Raw genomic sequence first — 25,004 nt, forward strand, 5'->3', positions numbered from 1 at the left:
ACACGTTATCTTTTCTTCCTTTTTCTCTCTGCATATCACAACCGTTCGTTCGCTCGTTCATTCATGATATGTTCAACACTTCGATACGACAAAAAAAAAAAAAAAAAAAAAAAAAAAAAAAAAAAAAAAAACCTTTCTATAGATTTTTTATATCCACCATTAAAAAAAGTGGTAATATATTGAGTTTACTTTTCTATATGCGACGATCGAGAAAATATGTGCCTCAGGATGAGTTTTCAAGAGCTATAAAAAGTTGGAAAAAAAGCGCGTTGAAAAGCTTGGTAAAGTTTTACTTGATTTCAAGTTCAAGTTTGAAACTAAGTTAATTACCCCCAGAAGCGTTAGTATACAAAATCAACCTTAAGACAGAGAGAGAGAGTGAGGAGGAGAGAAATTATTGTTTGTTTCAATCACATCACCTAACATGAAAAGTAAAGTCAATAAAGTCAAAGACGTATCTAGTGTTAACAGGAGAAGCACGGATAGCCGTCAATTTAACGGTTAACTTTTGTGAATCGTGCATTGACGTAAGGGGAAAATAAATGGGAAATAAACTGGAATTAAAATTTTTTCGCTGTAGACGTATTCGGGACCGTTTTCGCACCACCTGCATGCCAGCAGGGGGTTCTTTTGAACATTCGGGCGGCAGCTTTTCAGATATATATACATGGGTTCGAAAGTTGTAGGCGAAAATTTGAAAAAACTGTCGTTGTTTACCGAGTTTCTTCTGCATTGTGAGCGTGTCTGGAAACAGTTTGTAACCACTATTTAAACCTGTGCTCTTAATCGATAAGGAAATGTTTATGCCAAACTCCGCCGTTGTCACGATTCGCAAAATTGACCGGTTTTGGTAGAAAGAGTTGTTCAACCTCGGCGTACAAAAAAGAAGAGCAAATGTAGAGCATATATACCTTTCCATTACAATAAAAAAAAAGGGCGTGTCCCAGAAAAAATGGGTAGATATCGATTTCCCTATGCCGAATTTTTAAAATCAAAAACTTGTCAGATTGACAGGTAAGTCTAGCGCTAAACCAACAGTGATTGAAATGTTATCATAATTTCCCAAGATTTTTCTACTCAAACGATTAGTTTAGCGTTTCCAGGTAAGAATTATTTTAATGATCCAAAGTTGGACAGTGCAATGTTTACCATTTGAGTGGGTCAGTATCACGTTTAGGTCTGACATTGATTAAAAAACGATATAAGAAGCCAGCGCCGATTATAGGTTTGAGTACGCCGTCTAGAGTAAAAGCAAAAGGAAATTCTCGACGCGATCACTGAAAGGAAATTCTAAGCCAACTTTGGAATCAATGCCTTTGTTTCTAGCGTCATGAAATATGTGGACGATTTGCCTTAGTTGCCGCCTAATGAGACTATCTCGATAGGACGCACCCTATACCTTTAAGTCCGTATGTCAGATGTGATTTTTTCTTCATTGCATAGAAGGCGAACAGTTAGAAAAAATTAGGGGATTAGAGGGGAAAGCTTTTAAATACATCATAGGTCAATGAGCATTTCGAAACCGCTTCTCTAAACAAATAGAAAAGATAGAAGGGTAAAATATCTTCAAAACTGGAATGCCTCAATAACCGATATCGGTGAGTAATTCCTCATAAAATGGCATCGCATCCTTCGCCATTGATTTTTTTTCATCCCACAATTTATTGCTTTTATGTAAAGCATATCCGAAATTCGTTGCGAAATGCTTATATGTTAAATAGTTTATTAGTTAGTTGAAGTCGATTTTTTTTTTTTTTTCTTTCAAAAGGAAACTGGTTTTTACTCTAAATAATCATTGAATTTTTTCTGTTTTTAGGTTAGTTTCAAAGTTGATAATATTAAGAGATTTTTGCATTAAAGCGAACGAAAGGTTAAATTTTCTAAACAAAATTATTGATGATGCTGAGCTTGTTGGCATATTGGCATGTTTTTAAGATTCGGGTCAGGTCATTGCAATAATTTAATCGTAATTATGATCATAAATTAGGAACAGTTAATGAAAATATTAAGAAAAGCTCTTGCGTTAAGCTAATGGAAGCAATAAAATAAATGAAAATTCATGATATTTTTGCCTTATATATGTGTTCATAATAGTTAGCTAAATAGGAATTGGTTTTTCTTTTTTATATACGCTACCGCGCGGAGGATGTGGGTATAATAATAATTTTATCTCAAATTATTTATTTATCTAATTTATTTACACATGGATGGATGTCGTGGAAAAGCAATACGAATAATGATTAAATATGCTTGAATGCATATAAAAATTGATTATGCAACAAACATTTCTTTAATAACCGAACTACCGTTTTAAAATCGTGGCGGATATATGAGTATCTATTTATTGTCCACGTGTGGTGCAATTATGTATTGAGCTTGTGCGGGTGTCCGCAATACCCAGAAAGACTGATATGCACCTTTTCTTATAGCAATCGATTTATACCTGTCTGTCCGTCTGTCCGCCTTGTTTTCCTGGTTTCAATCTACAGATATTTCGACGAAATTTGTTAGACCAATGTGTGTTGGTCCAAACACTGGGACCCATCAATTCAGAATCACTTCCCAAGTTGATGTAAACTTGTCTGTCCGTCTTGTTTTCCCTTGGCTGATATACAGATCATAATTTTTCAGATATTTTGATGAAATATAATATACCTACGTGTTTTGGCCTAAGAAGAGAAACGCTATAAAGATGGTTCGGGTTAGACCACTTCCCATACAAAATCTTATTTTAATGGTAAGTGGGGCGTAAGGTGTTTAATAGTAGGCCTCGTACTTAATTTTGGAACGCATAGATGCAGAAAAGTTTCCGATTTTGATCAAACATTTCCACAGACCACAAGGGAAAAATTTTGTAGGAACTGAAACCGTTTATTTCTAGTAAATTCTATCCACCTAAGGAATAATTCCGTTGCAAGAGTCCACACAGAGATGAGAGCAAAGACAATAGGAGAATAATAAGATTAGGTATAAAAAAATTTGTTTGTTTTTTGTAATATTAAAAAGTGGCCACACCGCAGTTACATCTTGTGGCGAAACTTTAATCGCAGGTGACATTGTAAATGAGAATAAAATGTCGATATCGAAGTCTCGCTCTCAAAGTCGACTACTAACGTTAGCTTAGCGCGAGTGGATGCGCGAACACCGATGGCTGCGTCCTGTGTACATTGTCCCACACTTCAGAAAACTATCAACACGCTCGGACAAATTATGAGAGATCCTCCAAAAAGCCGAACACAAGTCAGGTTAACGCAAGTGCATACCGCATTATACCCTTTATTAAGGGTTATGATCAATATTTGCAATACAAATATTACCGCTTAACATCGAGGTAATAGAATACCTGGAATGTGGAATATACAACGACTTTCGCTATTCTCGCATAACATTCTCAATCCGTAAGATTAATCAAAACTATGTCTGTCTGCTGATCATAATAATAACTTCTTCTGCATTTTCTTGCTTTTGCTTAGAAGCGATATTAACTTTTATATTTCGCTTCTTAGACTAGTCAATAATTTATGTGAATTTTGTTTTTGTTTTTCTTTTCATAATGCAGTGAAAAAGGCAAAGCTCAAGCAAGCTCTTCACAACAAACTCGGTCGGTATATATTATTCAAAAAAAAAAAAAAAAAAAAAAAAAAAAAAAAAAACCGACTTGAACGAATTCCCACAAGATGTGAAGAACAAGCAAAATGGGGCCCATGTTAAAATATGTCGTGACTTCTTTTATTGTTGTTCATTGCAGTTCAAAATAAATATTTTGCAAGCCATGAATTTCAAATCGCTAGAACTACTGCTTACTTATTACCTTGCATTAATTTTAATTAAAAAAGTAAGTCATTTTCCTTCTTCCTATGGCTAGCATTTGTTATAAAATTTTGCAAAATAAAAAAAATAAATTCGTTTTTTTTTTTCTTTTATCACATTGCCTTACCTACCGGCTTGGCTTCTCTTGCTTTTTTGTTCGTTTGACAAACGATAATAATTGTTAGTTCATGGCTTTATATTATATAGTCTTTATGGCTTTAAAGTATGTCTTGATTGTATAACTCTTGCAATTGTCTTTCAATCCAGTTTAAAAGAAACTGTTCAACGTTTTATTAATGCCACTCTGTGTTTAAAAATGAAAAGAAAAACAAAACACTTTAGTTCATTTTAATTTTTTTATTTATTTATTTATTTATTTATTTATTTATTTTTTTTATCATTTTTCTCCCCTTTACCGATGCTCATACTACTACTACTACTGCTACTACTAATTGCTGGTATACTTCTCCTTTTGTTTTCACTTGTGTAAATTAAACTTTAGACTTTTTTTGTTACTGCGGCCTCAGCACGCGTCAAAAAAGTAAAAAAAAAAAAAAAACATATGAAATGCTACATACATACACATAATTTGCAAATGCATAGGCAAAAATATAATATCGTTTACTTCGTTTGCAATTTTCTTGCAAACAATAGTAAAAATGAAATAATATCGATTTCAAAGTTATGTTTAGCAAACAACAAAAAAGAGAAGAAAAACGAAAACAAGTTTTATTCGACTTAAGCCGTAACTTCTATACGATATTTGATTGAAAAATAGAGCAATGCAAGGTTATCGTGCCCTATTTTATCGCATATAAATCAAGTCATATCATAATCGGCAGCACTTTTTATACTGTTGTATACATACATTGTGAGCCCTGTATTTCCATATTCTGGTATAGTGGATCTGTACAGGAATAACCGGAAACTGGACTTGTAGACTAAGATATTGTTCTTGATTATAAGTTAGGAAAGGTGAGCACCACATTCCCGGTTTTCGAACTTAATCTAAGGGAACTGAATAGTGGTTTTAACAGACGGACAGACAGATAGGCAACCAGACAGGCGAATAGATCTTGATCAATTTCATTACTCATACCAAAAAAGTAGAATAATTATATTTTGCGGGATCTCTGCGTTACAAACCTGTAAGCGTTACAAACTACTGATAAATCTAATATGCTTTTTATGATGGAGTATTGGGAGTCGGGTGATGCATGTGTACACGCTCTTATAGTACATATCAATTGTAATGTATAATATCGGCGACAGTAACAAGTTGAAAGACCTTTTGAAAACCAGATTATTATTTGTTATGGTTTTTCTTTCATATCGTCAAGCGTACATAAATATGCAGTTATAGAAGACATCCACAAAGCGAAATACAGGGGTTGATAACTTCTTCTTCTACTCCATGATAAAACTTTGATAAATGTTCTATTAACCTTAACAAACTCTAGTTAGCTTTTAAGTCTTTTTTAAGGGAACAAAAACAGAAAAGTACTTTGACTATCTTATATAACCAGAGAAGGAGGGGAAACCACTGTAAATAATAGCCTTAAAAAAAAACATTTTTTAATAATTTTTTCGAGATGGAAGGAGAACTAATGGAATAACGATATTCGAGGAACGTGCCAAACGTATATTTAAGCATAAAAAAAAAAAATAATACTTTTGCAGAAGATTAGAAAAAACGGTAACAGCGGAGCCATTTTCGCAAAGCATTCTCCAATTAAGGGGCAGTGTTACTGGCTAAAGTATGAAACAAAAAATTAAGAAAATTATATTCGGTTTTGATCAAATTTTTTAACGCCGTTACTCTTAACGACTTAAAAAGTAATTTCCTTACCCTATTGTGTGGTGCGGGTGCAGCTGATTTTTTCAATTTTTGTAGAATAAAAGTGTACCTTGTGTCCAGTGACGTGTTTGGGTAACGAGCAAGAACGCTGTAAGTAAAGATGTTCTCAGTCTTTGCTGCATTGTCTTGTGCTCGTGTCCTTTGATCATTTCCAATGCCAACTTGCATGCGAGAACTTACAATGTTTTTGCCAAACTTGAGCCTGATATTTTTTTTATTTTTGGGTCCATACATATGCAGATACCTGAGGGTTAGATTTAGAGAATATGTTAGTGGGGTGGCGACTTGCGGCACGTCAATTTTTTGCTTCATTGTGATGCGCCCTAAGTTCCGGTCAGCTTTTTCATGCCTAAATCTTCACTCAATACAGGGCAAAGAAGTTTTACGGATATGCTTATAATATCCCTTCGACCCCTTCATCATTATCCATGTTGGTAAGGCCACGTTTCAATTCAGCTGCTCAAAATTTTATCGTAGTAAACGATGATGCGGACCCCTACATACAGCGTCCAAGTCATCATTAATTTATCAAACCCTATTGCTTATCAGAAATAAATGCTAATTGATAACGCGATACACAATTTTTCCATTTTCACAAAAACACTTACATAGACTAACTCAAGCGATTCTTAAACTACATCTGCGGGCCGAAAGCTGTTGAAATGCTGGTAGCTAACAATGAACGCACAAAAATATTTTCAAAGTTTCATGGACAAGCAATGCTGTTATCGTAATATTCAGGTCGGAAACTTTTCAGCGTCAGCTACTGCGGGTTAGCTTAACACGTTCACTACCAGGGGGAAAAATCCATCACAGCTAAAAAATATTTTTGTGATTATATGGCATCAATGGGAATAGATTTTGCTTATGTGTATTTAGAGCATTCCGAAAAAGTGAAATAAACGCTCTTTTAAAGTGACACAATTATATAAAGCTGGGATGTGGTAAGAAATGGTTGGGTCACATATACGTACGTGACGGTTAATAGCGAATAAGTTAAATAACTAAAGGTATTAATGTTATGTGTTATATGAGAGATAAAATAAATAGTAAACTAAAGTGTTATGTAAAAAGAAAAAAAGAAAAAAATTATTTTTTTTTATATATTCAAGTGAGATTACTATCGTAACCGTCTAAAGATATTAAAACCCGAAATAATGTGACTTGCAATTAGTTAATTATTGCTTAAGTAATTACTTCAAAGTTAAAAGTTGAAAGAAATACTTTCAAGCTTACATATAGTACTTAAATAGATAGAGACATAGCAAGTGCTATGGTACGATTATATGAGTTATTCTCTTAAGTCCAGTCTATCCTCAAGAAAATGTTTAAAACCGTTAAAGTTCTTCAATTCCTCAGAAATCACCCATAAGAGATATGATCGCATAAACACATCTATAGTATCCGTAATGTCTAATCACGTAATTGACCATAAATGTAAAGTTTGGTATGCAACAAGGAAGAAGCATAAAACTAAAAAAAAGAGAAAGAAAGAAAAAAGCAAGTCAAAGCCCACATAAGGTTATTATATTTGAGAGTACAATGCATAGATATTTAATTGAATTGTTCATCTCTGTTATGGAATTTATCAGCAGTAACAACGACAAGTAAAAGCAAATTATTAGATTACTTAAACTAAAAGCTGCACTCTACGTGTAATTTTTATTACAACACATAAAAAGAAGTTTACACCGAAATTGGTCAATAAAAGTGAAAACAAGTTCTTATTTTTTTTTTTTTTTTTTTCTTCTTCTTTAAAGAAAGAAGAAGAAGAAAACACTAAGAATTATTTTTCAAAAGCACAACTGTGTATAACCATGACGCGTGTGTGAGTGTATGAATAGCTCGTTTTCAATATTCAACTTGAATTAAATAAATACAAGCTCAGCGCAATTGACCATAAGTGCAAAGTGGACAATCAGTAAAATGATAAAGAGAAAAAAAAAAAAAGAAGTAAAATGTTTTAAGATTTCATAGTCAACTGAGGTTAAGTAGAAAAAAACTAAAGGTTTAAAGCAACCGCTTTGAGTCGACTTTTGGATGACCTCCAACTGCCAATTCAGTGTTCACGGTTACACATCTCAATGAATGTTTTGTTGGCAAAGGCGTAAAAGTTACCATTAGGTTATTGCCATCTCCCCATCTCTTTCTCTTTCCTCACTTCTTTCCAACCGTCACCGGGTTACACGTGTGTAGAGAATATCCTTCGAAAGATCGATCATATTAAAGAAGTAAAATACATCACCCTACCCTATATTTATTCATATAATAACTTTCCAAAACAAGGCGCTTTATACCTGGGCCAAAACCATCCAATAGATATTTTGCGATGCCTCTTATGCTTATCGCTCGTTATTATTAGCTGACTGAGAAAACTATTATAATTTGTTGGTTGGATGGTGCGTTTATAATAACAGACATTTAAATGCACCCACACATGCTCACTCGTAAATTTGAAAATAATTCACTTTCAACCGTTTACCCACTTTTCCTGCACATATGCGATATGCGGTAGTCGTCAGTCGTCAGTCAGCCCAGTTCAATGTAATTAAATACAGACTCTTCTTTATTTCGATCATACGCATCTTATATACATGCATATATATGTGAACGAATCTGGTTTATTATATTACACAACAATTGACATTGAAATCTATATCGTTATGTATTGCATGTATTAAAAAAAAAACCATACTGGCAAGATAAAAATTATTTAAATAATGTTCGAAAAAAAAAAAAACGAAATTTTAATTTTGTGAATTATAAAAAGAATGTCGTTTACAGAAACAATAATAAGAAACAATAATAAGAAAAATCTTCAATATATGATTTTCTTTGGAATATATTGTAAAATCTTGTTGAATATCATAGCATGTTCACTCGCAATAAACGGAGATTAATAGACTTTAAATTGGGGCCACATACCTACTGCTTATATTAAGTTTCTCTTCTTTCTTTTCTCTGTTTTATTAAATTCAATGTCACCATAAAATGAATTTGCGTGGTATACGGTTTATTAATATACAAAAAAAAAATAAAAATAAAAAAATAAAAAAAATAAAACGAGCAAAAGACAAAAAGTCTGATAGTGATAATAACTCATAGGCGTGTACATATATATATGCATAAAATTAAAAAACCACCCATGGTGAGTACAATTTTTACAATCGGGATTATCAACCATAATAAGTTAGATAAAGAAGCTGTTGCTGCTGTTATATATATATATATATATATATATATATATATATATGTAATATATGTAATATATATATATATATATATAATGTAATATATGTATATATATATATATATATATATGTAAGTATGTGTGTGCATGTTTACTCATAGCTTAAGCGAATTTTGTTTAATGTTGTTACTTTCCTAACCATTCTGCATATGAGAAAGTTTTTTATATCATGCAATAAATTTTTGTACCTAGAGTCAGAGAGAATTTAATTATTTAATGGCTTGAGATTGAATTTCAATTATTATCTGCTAGCAGGAGCATTCTGGAAAATGCAAACACATAAAACGTAGAACCACCATGACTCAAGTCCCTTTTATTGAACTTGGAAAGAATTATATATACACTATAGGATCAATTTCATTAGACTTTGAAAAGGGTTTCCCCCTTTTTTTTTGCAAGTTTTTTTTAATGTTATTCACTAAATTTCGCGATGCCTTTAGATGAAACGTTTAGTGCAAAAGCGAAGTCGTTAAATTTACAGAATTTGTTGTTAATATTTCGCACATTTTAACATATTGTTAGCTTTGCTCATAAATAGGAGGAAAATTCTATAAACCCCGATATGGACGGACGGAGAGAGTAACACTAAATCGTTATGTAAAAAATATATAATTAACTATCTCCGTAGGTTTTTAACTTTTTTAACAAATTTTTTTTTAAAGTTTTTTTATTTGCTATTGCAAAATTTAATATTTTTCTCAGATAAACGAAAAGCCCTCAAAAAAAAAAAAAAAAAAAACACTCAAAAAATAATAAAACATGGAATACTATTGATAAATGTAAATAAAAAATGAAATAAAATAAGTCAACAAAACTAATCTCGAACTTTATTAAAGTTCAAAAAACGAATTTCGTGTTCACACCGAACCTTTTCCACTTGGCATAACGAATCATTTGTCATTGATCCGCTGAATTTCTAGAAGACGAAAAAGAATATGAAATCAGGTGTAATTGTGTTTTTGCTAGTAATTAAAAATTTTTATATCCAAAAAAACAAAAAAAGAAGAAAACTGTAATGAATTTAAAAGAGAACGCTTTCGTGCTTTAAATTATCACTTGTTTAAATCTGTAACATCACGTCAAGAAGACACAGATGGAACTGTTCGTGTTCATATCAACAATATACTACATCAGATCATACCTTGCTGGTTGCTGTATTGAGATCTCACGTAAACACAGTTCACTTGTCAACGAATTTAGTGAAAAGTATTCAGCCACAAATGTGGCTAAAGGAAGCATTGATGCTACATGAAAACTAACTCAAGAGAATGGAAGAGAGTGACCTATAATTTCAATAGTGATTTTGAAAATTTTACATATCTACTTGCTCTACTCTTTGGACAACGCAAAAAACTTGCTCACAAAAATAATTACATTTAACATCTTTACGAGTGATGAAAGTTAGATAAGTTATATATATTGATTGGCGCGTCAAGGATGAAATGTGAAGATAATGGATTAATGCTTTCTATCTGGAAAAAGGTGTGAATCAATGCAAAATGTGTTCGAAAATGAAGTTATCCCAACGAGGCTTAAGCAGGCATGCGGTGCTGGATTTTTCTAAGGATGGTTAGATCGTCGCAATTACTTCAGAATCCACTAAGGTGATGACTTAAAAAGCGCAACATCATCAATCGGACGAATCAAAAACGGTGGCAACGGAGACCGTAAATCGATTGTGTAAACACGATGGCTACCGATTATTGGCTCGCTGTGACCAGTAATGAGTTCACGGCTATCAAGATGAAATGTCCATTTTCCCTATTATCGAACGAAAAATCTTGCGATCGTTAAACTGCTGTCGAGTAACATATTCACATTACGGCCGACTTTAATCGATGTCAACAATTCTAATCCGGCTACAGATAGTACCATTCTGCAATGATAACACCGCACCCATAGCGAATGGGCATCAAATGGAATTGTCGAGACATTCATCCTATAGTTCCAAGTTCATATCTTCCGACTTTTTTTCTTTCATCGAATCAACAATAAATGGACCTTTAAAACTGGTTAAGACGATAGAAGAAACAGTTGAAGAGCATGAGAAAATTGTTTTTCGGGGTAGAATTCAATTTCAAACAGTGTTGGGATGTTGGAAATGGGAAACAGTTCAAAGGGAGGAAGGAAATTCATTCATTTAAATGAAGCAGACTTTGAAAAACGAACGGTCGGTATTCTAAGTACAACACTGCTAAGGCTGCTGTAATGTTCTTTACCTGCAAACAATGCACATATGTTGTCTACATATTTGCCTTGAACTATATATGTAATCATGTATAATTATAAGTTGAATCTATAAATTTATTAAAATATTCCATTCACAAATATTCATGAATCTGTCTTACATATTTATTTTATTTATGACGAAAATTTTTTACAGTATTTCTTATCATCTACTTGCTAATTTTCTACTATTCTTGCACATTTATTTATATACTAAAGTATATAATATCCGGCTGTTGAATAGAAAATATTTTTAATTATTTTTTTATTATCAAATATAAGTCATTTTTCATAGCCATAACGGAATACAACTTGAGGTATATTCATTTCATCAAAACGTTCGCAAAACTCTGAAGCACGCTTTAGAATTTCTAGAAAGAAAAGGTTTTTTTAACTAGCATCGATCCCTTTGACCATTTGCGTAATGTCTTCGAGAAATATTCCCACACCATCAAAAATGAAAAGATCGGCTTGAAATTGAGCAAAAACATTGAAAATACTTGCACTCAGGGTTGAAGATGTGTCAAATCGACCGCAGGACACAGATGTATACAACAAATCAGCCGATCGATTCACAATCACCGTCTGTCCACTTTGCATTGTTGTGCTCAACCTAAAGATATTTTGACGAACTTTGGCACATAGGTTTACTTTCACCTAAGGATGAACCCTGTTGAAAATGACTCGTATCGACAATTTCTCCTATCAAGCCTTGTTTTGGAAAGTCGTATTATGAATAAATGTTACCTTTACCAACAACAAATATACGGGGTGGCCACTTTTGACCAGTGTTGTTAGTGAAAGATTTACCATAAAGAGAATTGCTCAAAATTCAGACTTATCGCACCATGAAGGATGTGCAATCATTTTCCATGAATTGCGGAAGGCGAGTACTGCTATGACAACAACTTATTATTATTATTATTATTATTGGCTCATTCCGATCGTGTTTCTACACTCAACTTTTGTTTTATAACTCCAATATATCAAGCTAAAAAAGTTGACAAGTTTCCAATTTTCCTTACATTGTACTAAAAGAGCTTTCAGTCCTTATTCTAATTTCCGATAAGTAAATTCATTAGTAAATTTCTGCCAAATCTAGTTATACTATGATAGGTATACGATCTACATGATACGATATATGCTTGACAAATGGGATTAATAGAACCTCCAATCCAATATACACAGCAACAATAATTTTTAACTAAAAAATTAAAATCTAAATCATTGCCGCTACCTTTGATTCGATATCATCTTATGTGCAATTAAGAGCAACAATACACTTCCTTTAGAGTTGTTTAATAGGTGTACGCATATATTAAATTCAATTCCTTTTAATAATTTATTTCCAAGGTCACGTTTATTGCACCAAAAACAATTGCTATATAATTGTCTCAATTATTTCCACTCTTAATGGGTTTTTATTGTTAACTTGACATTTAAGAAGAAATAAGCATTCAATTCAATTTAATTTCCATATATAAGTGTGTGTGTGTGTGTGTGTGTGTGTGTGTGTAGAATCTTACTTTTGTTTTGCGTAAACATTAATACACACTTATTAAAATTAATAACTGAAATAAATAAGTGCTCGAGACATAAGCATGTAATATTGGCTTTTATTCTTTCGTATTTTTTTTTTTTGCTTCGTTTCCTTTTATTTAATTCTTTACAATTTCTTTTCAACTTCGTTTTCGCCTTTTCATACGAAGACAATTAATTGTTTTTAGTATTTCAATCAATCAAAATCTTACATTTTATACAAATTTTATAAGCATACAATTAAAATAAATTTGTAACAACAATAATAAAATCGACGATGATCATGATGCTGATGTCGATAATGATAATAATGATCGCGATTGCGATGATAAGAGCCTCTGTAACATGGTCGATGACATGGTTAATTTGTGAATTAGTTGGCGAGACAATTTATTTTGTTGGCGTCAGTTATAATCAAGTTTATGCTCTCATTTTAAGTGTTTCTAATTTTTAGTGCCTATTTTCTTCTTATATGCAAATACGAAACACGACTCACTAAACATGTTTTAATGTATAATTTATGTTATGATTTTTTTTTTTTTCTTCTCTTTTTTGTTTTGTGGCAACCCAACAAACCAATTAAGCAGCATCAGTAAGTTTTAGATGAAAATTTTATTTTCCTCAACTCGTTTGTAGAGTTTAATGAGTTTTTAAGTAAAGTTTCGCATCCTAAATATTTTCTTGTCCGAAAATATGATTTACAGTAGCATCAGCATACTTTGGGTGCACATTTGTGTTTTTTTCGACTAATTTTGCTTTGACATTTTATTGTATTTTTTAAAAGGAGCTTCGCCTCTTCAATATTTTCTTGTCCGAAAATATGATTTACATATTCGTTTTTAATTGATTAGAGTAGCCTTGTTTAATGCATTAGTAACACTTATGTTATAACGTAAAAAATTTTTATTTAGTAGCTTCTTGACCTATTTCAGAATGGTGATATTACAGTGCAAACTTCCCGGCTTCTTACACAGCAATTATTAGGTGTATTTAGAAATGATTAAGAAGCTATCATCATTAATTTTTGATCCGAAACCTGAGACGCACAAAGATTAGAACAATCGCAAAGGCTAACCCTCTTTCGTCCGCCTTGATCTCATCCATTCACATCCAGTTTTATGGGTGCAGTTTATGTCAAAATTTCAACTGATGAATTTACAATCTTACTTGATTCTAGTAGTCTACGAATATCACATGATAGTTTTGAAATCATATACGAGACATTTACTTATATGATCTGTGCAAATCTTCCATGTGTTCGAATTTCTAAAATAAAGTTTACTAACAGCAGTAGCGACCGAAGATGAATGGCTTACGAATGTCATTTTAGTTGCCATGAAATGGCGAAAACGTTAACCCATGAATCCATCTGTGCGGATTACATTTAGATATTGGTGAGCAGTCTACTAACTAAAATCATTTCCAGCAAATTGAAGAAGTTATGAAAAGTTGGATGGGTACACATTTTGAAAGAGCTCATGCTTGAATTAACTTTTATGAATGTGTGTATTTTAATAGCATCTTATTTTATTAATTTATTGATGACATGATTTATTTTTATAATCAACCCCAAATGATAGCAGCATACTGATATCGTCATTTTTTGTGCAACATCAGAAATATGTATCGGAAACCACTTTTAATCAGCCTCAGAATTCCCGAATTGATTTAGTTATATCGCTCTCACTCGTAAACTGTCTACGGTTCTTTGCATGCACCGCACATTGCGATGAAGGCCGCTGAGGGAAAACAACTTGGAAAATGTGCCCTTGTATTAGGTGCTGATCAGAAAGACGCATGAAGATATACTAGTTAAGTTAACACTAGATCTTGTCAATTCGTTTAGACGATGAGACGTTTCCCGGAATAATTTTCCAAGTTGTTAGTATTTTTTATATTCAACGCCGGGAAATATATTAAACCTTTGTAGAATTATCTCGTTAAAGTATGCATGTTTCATATCCCACCACTTAGCCGAGCGGGAGAGGAGAAGTGCACGCACCAACCCGGTATACCCGGGTTCAATCCTCTGTCTGGTTCGTCAAAACGTGCTTTGATTGCGGTTAACTTGTGGTCGTAGCCATAGTAAATGCTCGGCCAGTAAAGCCATAGCGCTTATCGATTGGGCACATACCGCCCAGGTTGTGGCTACTCCCTCTCCTCTTTTCTCTGAGCATGGTCGCGTTACGCTTGGAGGGGCAAATCTAGCTCAATCGCCGAAATGACAAAAGAGATGATAAAATTTACGGCAGATTTTCTTTAAATAAACTAAAATTTTTTGAGACTCTTATCTTTACATAGATCACGCAATTCTTGGTAATCAAAGTTTGAACGACTTGAAATAAACGGGTCACATTGCTTAACATTCATTGCTGTTCTATTATGATTTTTGGTACTATTTTGGTTATATTATTTGCGAAGAAGATAATACTATTGGACTTAAGTGAAGGGTGTTAAGGATTCGACTATAGCTTTCCCACGACGTGCAAAGTTTTACGTATGTTCCATTTTTCGATGCAATGTATACTTACTCAGCATGCATTTATGTATGTTGCGAGATTGTTAAGTATTGTTCAACATATTTAAAAAAAAAAAAAAGTGTTTGTCACCAATAAAATCTCAGGCAGGCAGTATGCAAATTGTTGTTGCAAATATATGGTAGTTGTACAAGATGGTGTTGTTGGTTTGTTGCACAATTACCCAATGAATCATGATAGGCTGCTGGCTGACATCAATTTAAGAAAATCAGTGAATCTTTTTTTTACATTACATTCAATAGATTGCATAAATGACACAGCGACCGTATACAATGTGTGTCCTCTTGTACGTTACATTTATGGATGTATGTACACATCAACTTATCAATTCACCACGTTTTATATGCTATAGCATATAAAGCATGCAAAAAGAAAACGTTCCTTTTGTACGTTCAATAAATGAGTAGAATAAACGAATGATAAAAAAAGAGAAACTTCACATATTTTAATATCATTAACAGCAGTGTGTGTTGTGTGTCTTAGTTCTTTGCCTCAATAGAAGATCAATTAGTCGTTCAAAGCTAAATTAGGTCAAAAAAGCGCATTGTTTTCAACGTTCCGCCTATTTGAAAAGTCATTAAAGTACCTTTTTATTTATTTAATGCATAAGTGATAAATAATGAAAAACGTTTTTTTTTTTTTTTTCTTAATTATAATTACATTAAAAGAAACTTGAGCTTCAATATTTTCAAAAGTTTATTTTATATTTTGTATTGTTTGTATGCTTATAAATATTAATTTTTTCATATCCACTCAGCAAATAGGAAGTCGTAAGTGATAAGAGGGACAGACTGCTTTTCTTCGTCAAGTAAAAGCACTGCAGTGGGTCACAGCCGTCCGTCCATTCAGTATCTCACGCTACTTCACTTAATGCAGTTATTCATATAACAATTCCTCAAAATAAGGCTTTGTATGTGAAATGGTCGGAAAAGTTGGCCGATCCGAACAGTTTTCAGTAGCGTTCGTTCTTGGAAAAAAAAATGTGGATTTACCACATCTGATCCAAATCACTTTCAATAGCCTTCGTCCTGGATCAACCAGTATGATAAAAGGTGGATCTATTCCAAGTTCTTCTGGGTAATGCATACATTCGAACAAACTTAATGTATCCTTGTACCACAAGCGCAGTAGGGTAAAAGGAAATCTACAAAATTACAAAACCAATACAATTCTTTATTTTTCTTTCACGGTACACTATACGTATTTGCAATGTGGAAGTCCATTAAATTCGCGTACGGCTCTATTTTACCTTCATTTTGATCGTGCAGGCTAAACAAACTCTATCTTCGCTTGATTTGAAAACTGAGTTCAAATCGAGAAATGTGTTTCAATCGAGACATAAACAAGGTTGTATTTGCGCTATCATCGATGGGCGAATAACAATATAAATTGTAGAGAGAAGAAGAGGAAAATCCATAAATAAGCAAAATAATAAAATCTAAATAAATAATTTTCAGTTTATCTAAATATCAACTAAAGCAAGTAAGTGCATTAAAGGTTTTGACTGAACTTCGCAAAAAATAGAACTTATTCACTTCAACTTACTTGGAGAAGAACGACTAGTTCTGCTATTTTCCTCTTACTTCGTTCGTATAAAGAACAAATCACGGGCGAGAATCATGCAAAAGTTCCAAGGGAAGATATTAAGGCATTAGAGTAACCCACAGTCCTTACAACCACCAAAATAGTTACTTACTTTTCTCAACACCTTCAAATATCTGCCATTAATGAGATTAGCTAGTCTTTATATTTGCATATGCTATTCGACAGCAGCCTTACAATCGAGAAATTTTTCACTCTGTAGTAAGAACAATGCACATCCCGTCGCCTGTCGATACATTGTCTCGATAATTGAGAACAATAAGCCCAAAGGTAAAAACTACGGTCCAGTGATCTTAGACAAATTTTGCAAATTTTGAAAGGTGGCAATGAAGCTGTGAACGGCCTGCTACCTAACAATAGCCCTTTAGTCCTGTAAGGCAATCAATTCAATCATGGATTAATAGTTATGGCGAAAACTTTGAAAAGTTGAAAAGCTTCTAATGTTGAATACTCTTTTCAGTGTTTCGTTTTCCAATACATATCGACAAACTCTTGCAATGTAATAGTCAGTGTTAAGACATTTCCTGTCATACAAACCTCGCATATTGAAAACTTACGTAAGCAGCAGTATCTACCCGTTTATTTCTATTAATCTGAGATCATAATAACTAGACACTGCATAGTCAGTCATGACAGAACTTCCGTTTGATTGTGTCTATCAATACATGTAGTAATTGCTGCACCTTGATAAACGGCACTCGTTATTACCTTTTTGTTCTTTATCATAATTTTGTAGAGAGATACTTCCCTGCCCTTTGGTACCACATTTGCTAATAATAAATGCAACACATGTTCAAATTTTCTTTCAACAATAAACATAAAATTCGTGAATGCTCGATTTAAGATTTATTTATTTAAAAAGTGTTAACATTGATTAAAATTGATTAATTTAACGTTTAATTAAAGTAAATTCTCTAAAACTTAAATGCTTTAGATTTCATTCTCTAAATTACTTGGAAACACTGTTATAATAAATATAACTAAAAGCAGTGATTAACATTTTCTTTTGTTATTTATTTATTTATTTACTTGCGATTTATTGCAATATATTTATCATTTAGTACCCATAGATAGTTTCAATTGGTGTCAATGAACATTAACTTATATATTATTGCACATTTTTTTTTTTTTTTTTTTTTTTTTTTTTTTTTTTAATATGCGAATTGATTGTGGGGCGTTTTTCTTTCTGTCTTGCCATAGAAGAAAACTATATCGTTAAGGCACACAATTTACAGATACATAGTTTAACAATTAACTCAATTAATAAATATTTATATAAAAATGTTATATTATTATAGGAATTCATTTGTGATTTGATTTCCTTATTTTCTACAATTTTCATTTAACATTTGTTTTTTGTTTTCGCAGATTTCCTTTTAATAAATATCAATTCGAATAGAAAAGCAATTGTTTTTTTAACAAAAAAAAAAAAAAAAAAAAAAAAAAAAAAATTGAAAAAAAAAAAAAAAAAAATTTATTTTTTTAAAAAAAATTTTAAAAAAAAAAAAAAAAAAAAATTTACTTTGAAGCGAAATCCGTCCCAAGTTTTGAATAAATTATTTTATCATTGAAAAGTCAAATGTTACTAAACAAAAAAATATTTTATTTTTAAATCCCATGCAGATGTGCACACCAACCAACAGGATTTGATAATCATTTTCTTGAATCGACCTAAGCTTGTCTGTCCGTGTGTCTGCCGTTATATTTTTGGGGTTCAACTTAAAAAAAATTTCGTATGCCCACCTGGTTTTCCCCAGAAGCGAAAACTATTCGAAATGATTCGAATCCGGCCAGTTTTTCTGTCACTCTCCGTATTAAGTCTTAATTTGGGTTAAATAATTTGATATATGGTACGGCGAGCTATGGCGCGCTGTTTTGGAAAACCTTCCAAACCATCCTCATATTTTCTGTCCTTTTCTCATTCATTACTCTTCTATTAAAACTACGTATTTTTTTTTGTATTTTGAAATGGACTGAATATACTCTGCTTAAGATAATAACCACTATTTACGTTAAACAAAAAATGTAAAACATGAAAATCAATAAACATTTATAGGAAACAAATTCATGAACTGAATAAATCGGTTACAATAGTGCTAGAGAAGTGTAGTGGGTTTAAAGTGTCGTAGCTCTACTCTACGATTTTTTTTCATTACACGCTATAAACGCGAAGTAAAAATTGATTGTAAGGAAAGCAGAATTTTCGCTTAGAGGACCTTACTATGAGACCATAGTTGAAACGTGAAACCAATCCGTGGCGAGTTGAGGTACGTTGATGTTACGTTTAGCTCGAAAAACATACATCCGTGCAGCGAACTTCATCGAAAATATCTCTTAGATCTTTAGATTGGACAAAGAAGAAGACATAAAACGAACAGACGGACAAACAAGCTTAGAATCATTTTCCGAATCGATCTGTATAACAAAAGGACGGGTCTAACCCAAGTCTTTCTAGATGTAACCACCGCCCCAACTTAACATACCGTGTACAACAAAGGCTGTAGAGTGTAATTGCAAGAGTAAATGTATACTAAAGATAACCGAATTTTTCAATTAAACATTTTCGCTTAACATAACGTACACTTTGTACTTTAAGCTGTGTCCAGATCATGTTAATGCCAGCACATAATACACAAACATCTCGTTGAGCGTAGCAATACAAAACCTTATACGTCCTTATATACGTCCTTAATGAAGCGTAAGAAATGACTGACAAATGATGACTGGAAGTCATACTAGAATAGGGTTTTTAATGCTTTGTCAAATCATTGAATTTTAATAATTATAATTAGTGCTGATGGCCACTTCAAACTCTAATTCAATAATGCATATATGAATTTTTTAATTCATTATAGAATTATAGAGAGAATCCAAACAAAATAAATAAGTAAAAACAAATCTACTTTCAGGCAATTAAATGCTTTTATTTATGCATAATCAAAAAAAAAAAAAAAAAAAAATTCCAATTTCAATATGTCATAAAATTTAACACAAAATATAACGGTTTATATGATCGTATAAGCCTTTGTCTGAAAAGCCAATTATATTAATTGTTTATTATCTTTATTATCAGTTGTAATATATTACATAATCAATATTTTATTATTATATTTATGCAAATTATTTATTATATTTTTTTATTTTTTCATTTTAATTTTAAACATATTAATTAAATTTTATCTTTCTTTCATTATCTTGCAGAACACATCACCTCTCTGGGAGGATTTTGTTGCGAAGACTAGTAAATTGCATGCCTGTTTAAGGTAAGCTTATGTGATACATGCAAATGCACATTAATATAAACATACACAGAGATACGAAATGTATATGCAAATTGCGTGCTTAAATTCAAATACATATAGAAATAATTCCGTTTGCTTACTTACTTAGATAGACTTGCAGCATATAAAAACATATGTAATGTCATGTCATTTTTGACTAAAGACATGTTAATTAATGTGTGAATATAGACGATGATACCACCGCTCAAATTATATATGATATTTATATGTATATAACTGCAGCATAGATTGTGAATGCTTGCTTAATACCTTAATATACATATAATTATATTTATATTTCAATATAATAAAGAAAACATTTTGCAGCAAACGCTGGCATCAGTGCGTAGACGAGATTAGTTCCAATTTAAATCAGGGTCACAAGCAAATATTATTTTTAGTACTCGTGAGGCACTATAAAGACAGATTGAAAGTTTTGGGTTAATAAACGGATTAATTTGATGCAGTAATCTTCACTTTGTGTGTGCTGTTGAAGTCTTTTATACCCAAGGATTTGGGGTGTACTCACTTTGTCACAACGTTTGCAACACACAAAAGGAAACTTCAGAGTTCTCACCAGGTGTATATATAGTCTTGATAGATAAGCATCAAATTTTCAACTCGCTTTATGCTTCTCCGTCCATTTCTTTTCTCTTTTTTAGCTTTTTTTATTAGGATAATGGTGATGGTTATAAAAGATTCGTTCACGACCGAATATAATTTTTTTACTTATGTTTATTATTATTATAAATTTAGCCAGAGTATAAATTCTAAGACTAAAGTCTTAAAGCACTAGCATCTAAGGCTTTCGGCTTTTATTAAAAACTCTACCGCACTTGAGATTTGAACCCACGACCATTGAGTTGCTAGTCGAGACTCTTGCCTACTCGGCCACTCAGGCGGATACTTATGTTTTATTTGCTTCAAAGCAATTGAACCGTATCGAAAAATGGAAGTAGATGTACAAACAAATTCGTCCGCCTGAAATGAGTTGCTTGATAAAATGTACCTAACGTATTCAATTTTCCCGAAATTTTAGGTGTAGATAACTTGGGTATTGTCGTTTGGGCGATGTAAGTTTCAGACATGGGTGCCATTTATGGAACTGCAATTTTTCTATTCTTAACTCGATTAAAAGTGAAAAAATGCAGCTCAAGCTACGGAAATGACTAAATTGGCTTGGGGCGAAAAAGCAATAACCTACGAAATCGTTAGAAAGTGTTTTGCGTGGTTTGGAGCAAAGAAATTTTTATCCTCAAAACGATTAAAGTCGCATACGTTCGTTCGTCTATAGCAAAAGCAAGTAAGGAGATAATTTTCAGTTTAGGCTGCATCCCTGCCTGCACACCGCAGCCGGCATATTCTCCATACATCGTTCCTTCCAGTTACCACTTATTCACACAGATGGAGTCGTATTTAAAAGATTAGTTGTTTACAGAACTTGAAGATATGCGAAAATTTTGTTATTTGCTATATCGCTTCCAAACCCCAAGAGCCGCGAGGGCATCCATAAGCCATCCGATAAATGCCAAATAATGATGATGATGCATATTGCGTTTATTAAGTTACTTAGCTATTATATTTCAAGTAAAGTTGAATTTGATCGAAAAACGGTACGAACGGAACGCTATTGCTTCTCAGAGATTTGAAACCGCGAACATCGACTTGGTAATCTTGCAAAGACGTGCAATTTACAATATTTTATGATGAAAATTCATCGTTAATAGCGACATAAAAAATTAACTATAGCAAATTTGGACAATCCAAATCCATTTTGGGTACTTCACCCCGTGTAAAGAATCTCATGAAAAATGAACATTTATATGACAATAAAGTTTCACTTTTATCACTTTTATGACGAAAATAGTTGGGAAATAATAAGGTCGTTGACAAAAAAATCTAAACTTGATAAGTGTGGACCACATTATTAATTTATTCCCTCATAAGGACTTTTATAAAACGCTTACCTTTAGGCGAATGTAAGGATTAACTTTTTTCTGTTTTATCACGAAAACGAATGAAGAGCTGTCTTAGGCGAATCGGTATAGGGTGTTGAAACATTACTAAATCTGAGCCACATCAGTTCACGCTTTTAGTCCCGTGTATTTTTACGTGGAAACAAAGTTCAATTTTTTTCTACTTTCCCAACCAAGTGAATAAAGGATTTCATTAGGTGAAAAGGGGTAGGGTATTTAAAGTCGTCTCTTATCCGCCTATGATTTTTCACTCATTTTTACTTTTTTTATTTATTAATCCGAAGAACGTCCCTATATGAATTTACAATATGTGATGGTCAACTGTAATCGACCATATGTCCGTTGACGGCATATTAAATGTTAACCTACTCAAATGCAATCAAGAGTCGACAAAGTCAAATTGTAAATTTGGCAAAGTTGAGAAGTAAGTAAATGTCCAAATGTAAGCCAAAATATTGTTGAGGAACACTGTTTGGGACATGTGCGCGTTTTCTTTATTTCTTTCCTTATTAAAAACTTCGAAAGAAGTTAATTTGTCTGCATGAACTCAGACGCAATTCACTCAGTCGCACGAGCGCGGATAAATTAATTAATGGTTCGTGAAAGATGATCAAAAGGTGATTAGGAACAACAATTTCTAAATATTAAGCTAACGATGACAGTGATTTTGAGTCATTTTTATGCATATTACTGTGTGGGTTTACGGTCTAATTCATTTTTGTTTTCTTACGTTTGCAGGGCGGCTATACAGGCTATAGCAGCGTATTTGGATGCTTTCCAAAAAATCGCAGACGCAGCCACAAATTCAAGAGGTAAGTTCAAATGATGATCACGGAGAGAGAAAGAGAGGAAATGAAGAAGAAAAGTAAAAGACAATCATTAATATAAATGAGTTTATATTCGATGTTTTTTACGCGATTCAAACAATTTTTATTTTAGATATTTTTGCAACAAATATCAACAGCAACGGCAACGACAACGGCAACGGCAACAACAAACTACTCTTTTTATGCCATTGTTGCTCTTGTGATTATTTACATAAGTCATTTGCGGTCAATGATCTAATTTTTGCCGTTTCTTTTTGTTTGTGCTTTTGTATGCATGTATGTGTATGAGTGTGCGCGTGTGTGTGTGTGTTTTTGTCTAATTTCTTCAAAAAATATTTTCTGATATTTAAATAAAATTTTTGAAAATTTTTTTTTTTTTTTTTTTTTTGCTCCTTATGTTCATATAGAGATACTTGTAGTTTAAGACACGTTATTGTGTATCGCTTGTTGTCTGCTTTTGAATGAGATATTTACAAAGTATTTAATGCAGTTTCGGTTTTTTCGTGTGTGCACTTCATTTTTATCTATGCTAGTGGGTGGGTGGGCTATAGTGAGAGGTATATTATGTAATACCCATATACAGAGTTATATATATAGATTTTTTTTTTTTTATTTATTTATTTCTTTATTTATATATATATATATATATATATATATATGTATACATATATATATATATTGCAAATTGTGGCTAACCGTGGCTACGTGTTTGTTGCAAGTGCCTTCGTTTACGGTGGTTTTGGTTTAGTATATCGGTATACAATTTTATTTACTTTACTTTACTCTGTTGTGGTTTCTATTTTATTGTTGTTTCCTTTCCTTTTTTTTTTTTTTTTTCGTCTTTCAATTCATTGTCAGAAATTGGGTTATTGTTCTGCAAGGCATTCGCAGCACACACACTTTGCACATGCTTGTTAAACGTAACATTTTCTCGAATGCTACGTTTTATACGAGATAATGGGCAAATAAGTGCACAGCTAAGCATACATATGTATATATGTATAAAATTCATCTGAACATTTGTATATTATTTTATTACTCGAAATATTTGTGTGTGCCTGTTGCTTAACTTAAGCTCTGAAGAATTGAATGCTTGAAGAGATGTTTTAATTGCTGAATGCTAAACTAAATATCAATGTATTTGTAACGTTTCTTATTGTCAGCAGAAAAAAAGAAAAGGGAAATAAATATTTACATATTAGCTAGCCTCCCTTTCTCTTAAGAGTCCACTTTGATTCTGAAGGATAAAAGAGGCATACATTCCATAATAACTTTTTTGAATGTAATAAAAGAAATATTTTTCGTAAACTTTTAAACATGCAAAAGGACAACTTTTGAATAGTATCCTGTGAAGTTTTCATTTAAAAATTTAAAAAAATTTGTCATCTTAGGAAATGCCCTACCCTTGCGGTGGATAGTATATCCATCCAGGAGATGTGATGAATAGCATATCCTTATTGTGGATAGTATATCCATATAGAGGATATGCAGTCTTGTCCATTTTTTAAATATCCTCTACAGAGCATCTTACAGGACTGGATTCATTTAAGGTAATGTTCGATGACAAGTCTTCACATAGCGGGAAATAGCTCGACCATAACCTGATAAGTGTTCGTTTTCAACAGCATCAAGGGTTTCGGGATTGTTCTACGTAAGCCCTCCAAAAAAAAAAAAAAAAAAAAAAAAATCCAGCGTTGTGAAATCCCACGATCTTGGCGGCGAATTCATGCGTCCGGGATATTTCAGGCACACCAGCGCCAAGACGGAGCGCGTTGTGTAGCTTGACACACTGTCCCCACCATATATCCCACCACATATCTTCAACTTTTTGACCACATACGTGTGGCTTCTAGTACTTTTCGATTGTAATCACTATCTTTAATAGAAAGAACAAAACTTTGATAACAAATCACTCAGTAAAAAACCAAACCACAAGAAAAATCTAAATCTTACTGTTTGGCTGCTTTGATAAGGGCTTTTAGGCTATACAGTTGGAAACGTACATGATAATGTATAAAGTGATTCTTAAAAAAAGATCCCTGAAGAGGTTACAAAAAAAAATTTTAATTTGACTTTCAGTTTTTATCCTTTAATCGCT

The 25,004-nt window shown here is 32.4% G+C and overlaps 1 protein-coding gene across 13 annotated transcripts in view; it reads left to right on the top strand.

The window, feature by feature from the left end:
- LOC119635568 (AF4/FMR2 family member lilli) overlaps nucleotides 1-25,004 on the top strand; it is a 113,876-nt gene that overhangs the window by 64,051 nt on the left and 24,821 nt on the right. For all 13 annotated transcript variants that reach the window (XM_038030419.1, XM_038030427.1, XM_038030429.1 and 10 more), the window contains 2 exons: nucleotides 20,024-20,085; nucleotides 22,818-22,891. In XM_038030419.1, the coding sequence (XP_037886347.1) occupies nucleotides 20,024-20,085; nucleotides 22,818-22,891 (136 nt within the window). The remainder of the gene's footprint in view (nucleotides 1-20,023; nucleotides 20,086-22,817; nucleotides 22,892-25,004) is intronic.

Source organism: Glossina fuscipes, unplaced genomic scaffold (genome assembly GCF_014805625.2).
Source record: "Glossina fuscipes isolate IAEA_lab_2018 unplaced genomic scaffold, Yale_Gfus_2 27, whole genome shotgun sequence".
In the NCBI taxonomy this organism is placed as follows: domain Eukaryota; kingdom Metazoa; phylum Arthropoda; class Insecta; order Diptera; family Glossinidae; genus Glossina; species Glossina fuscipes.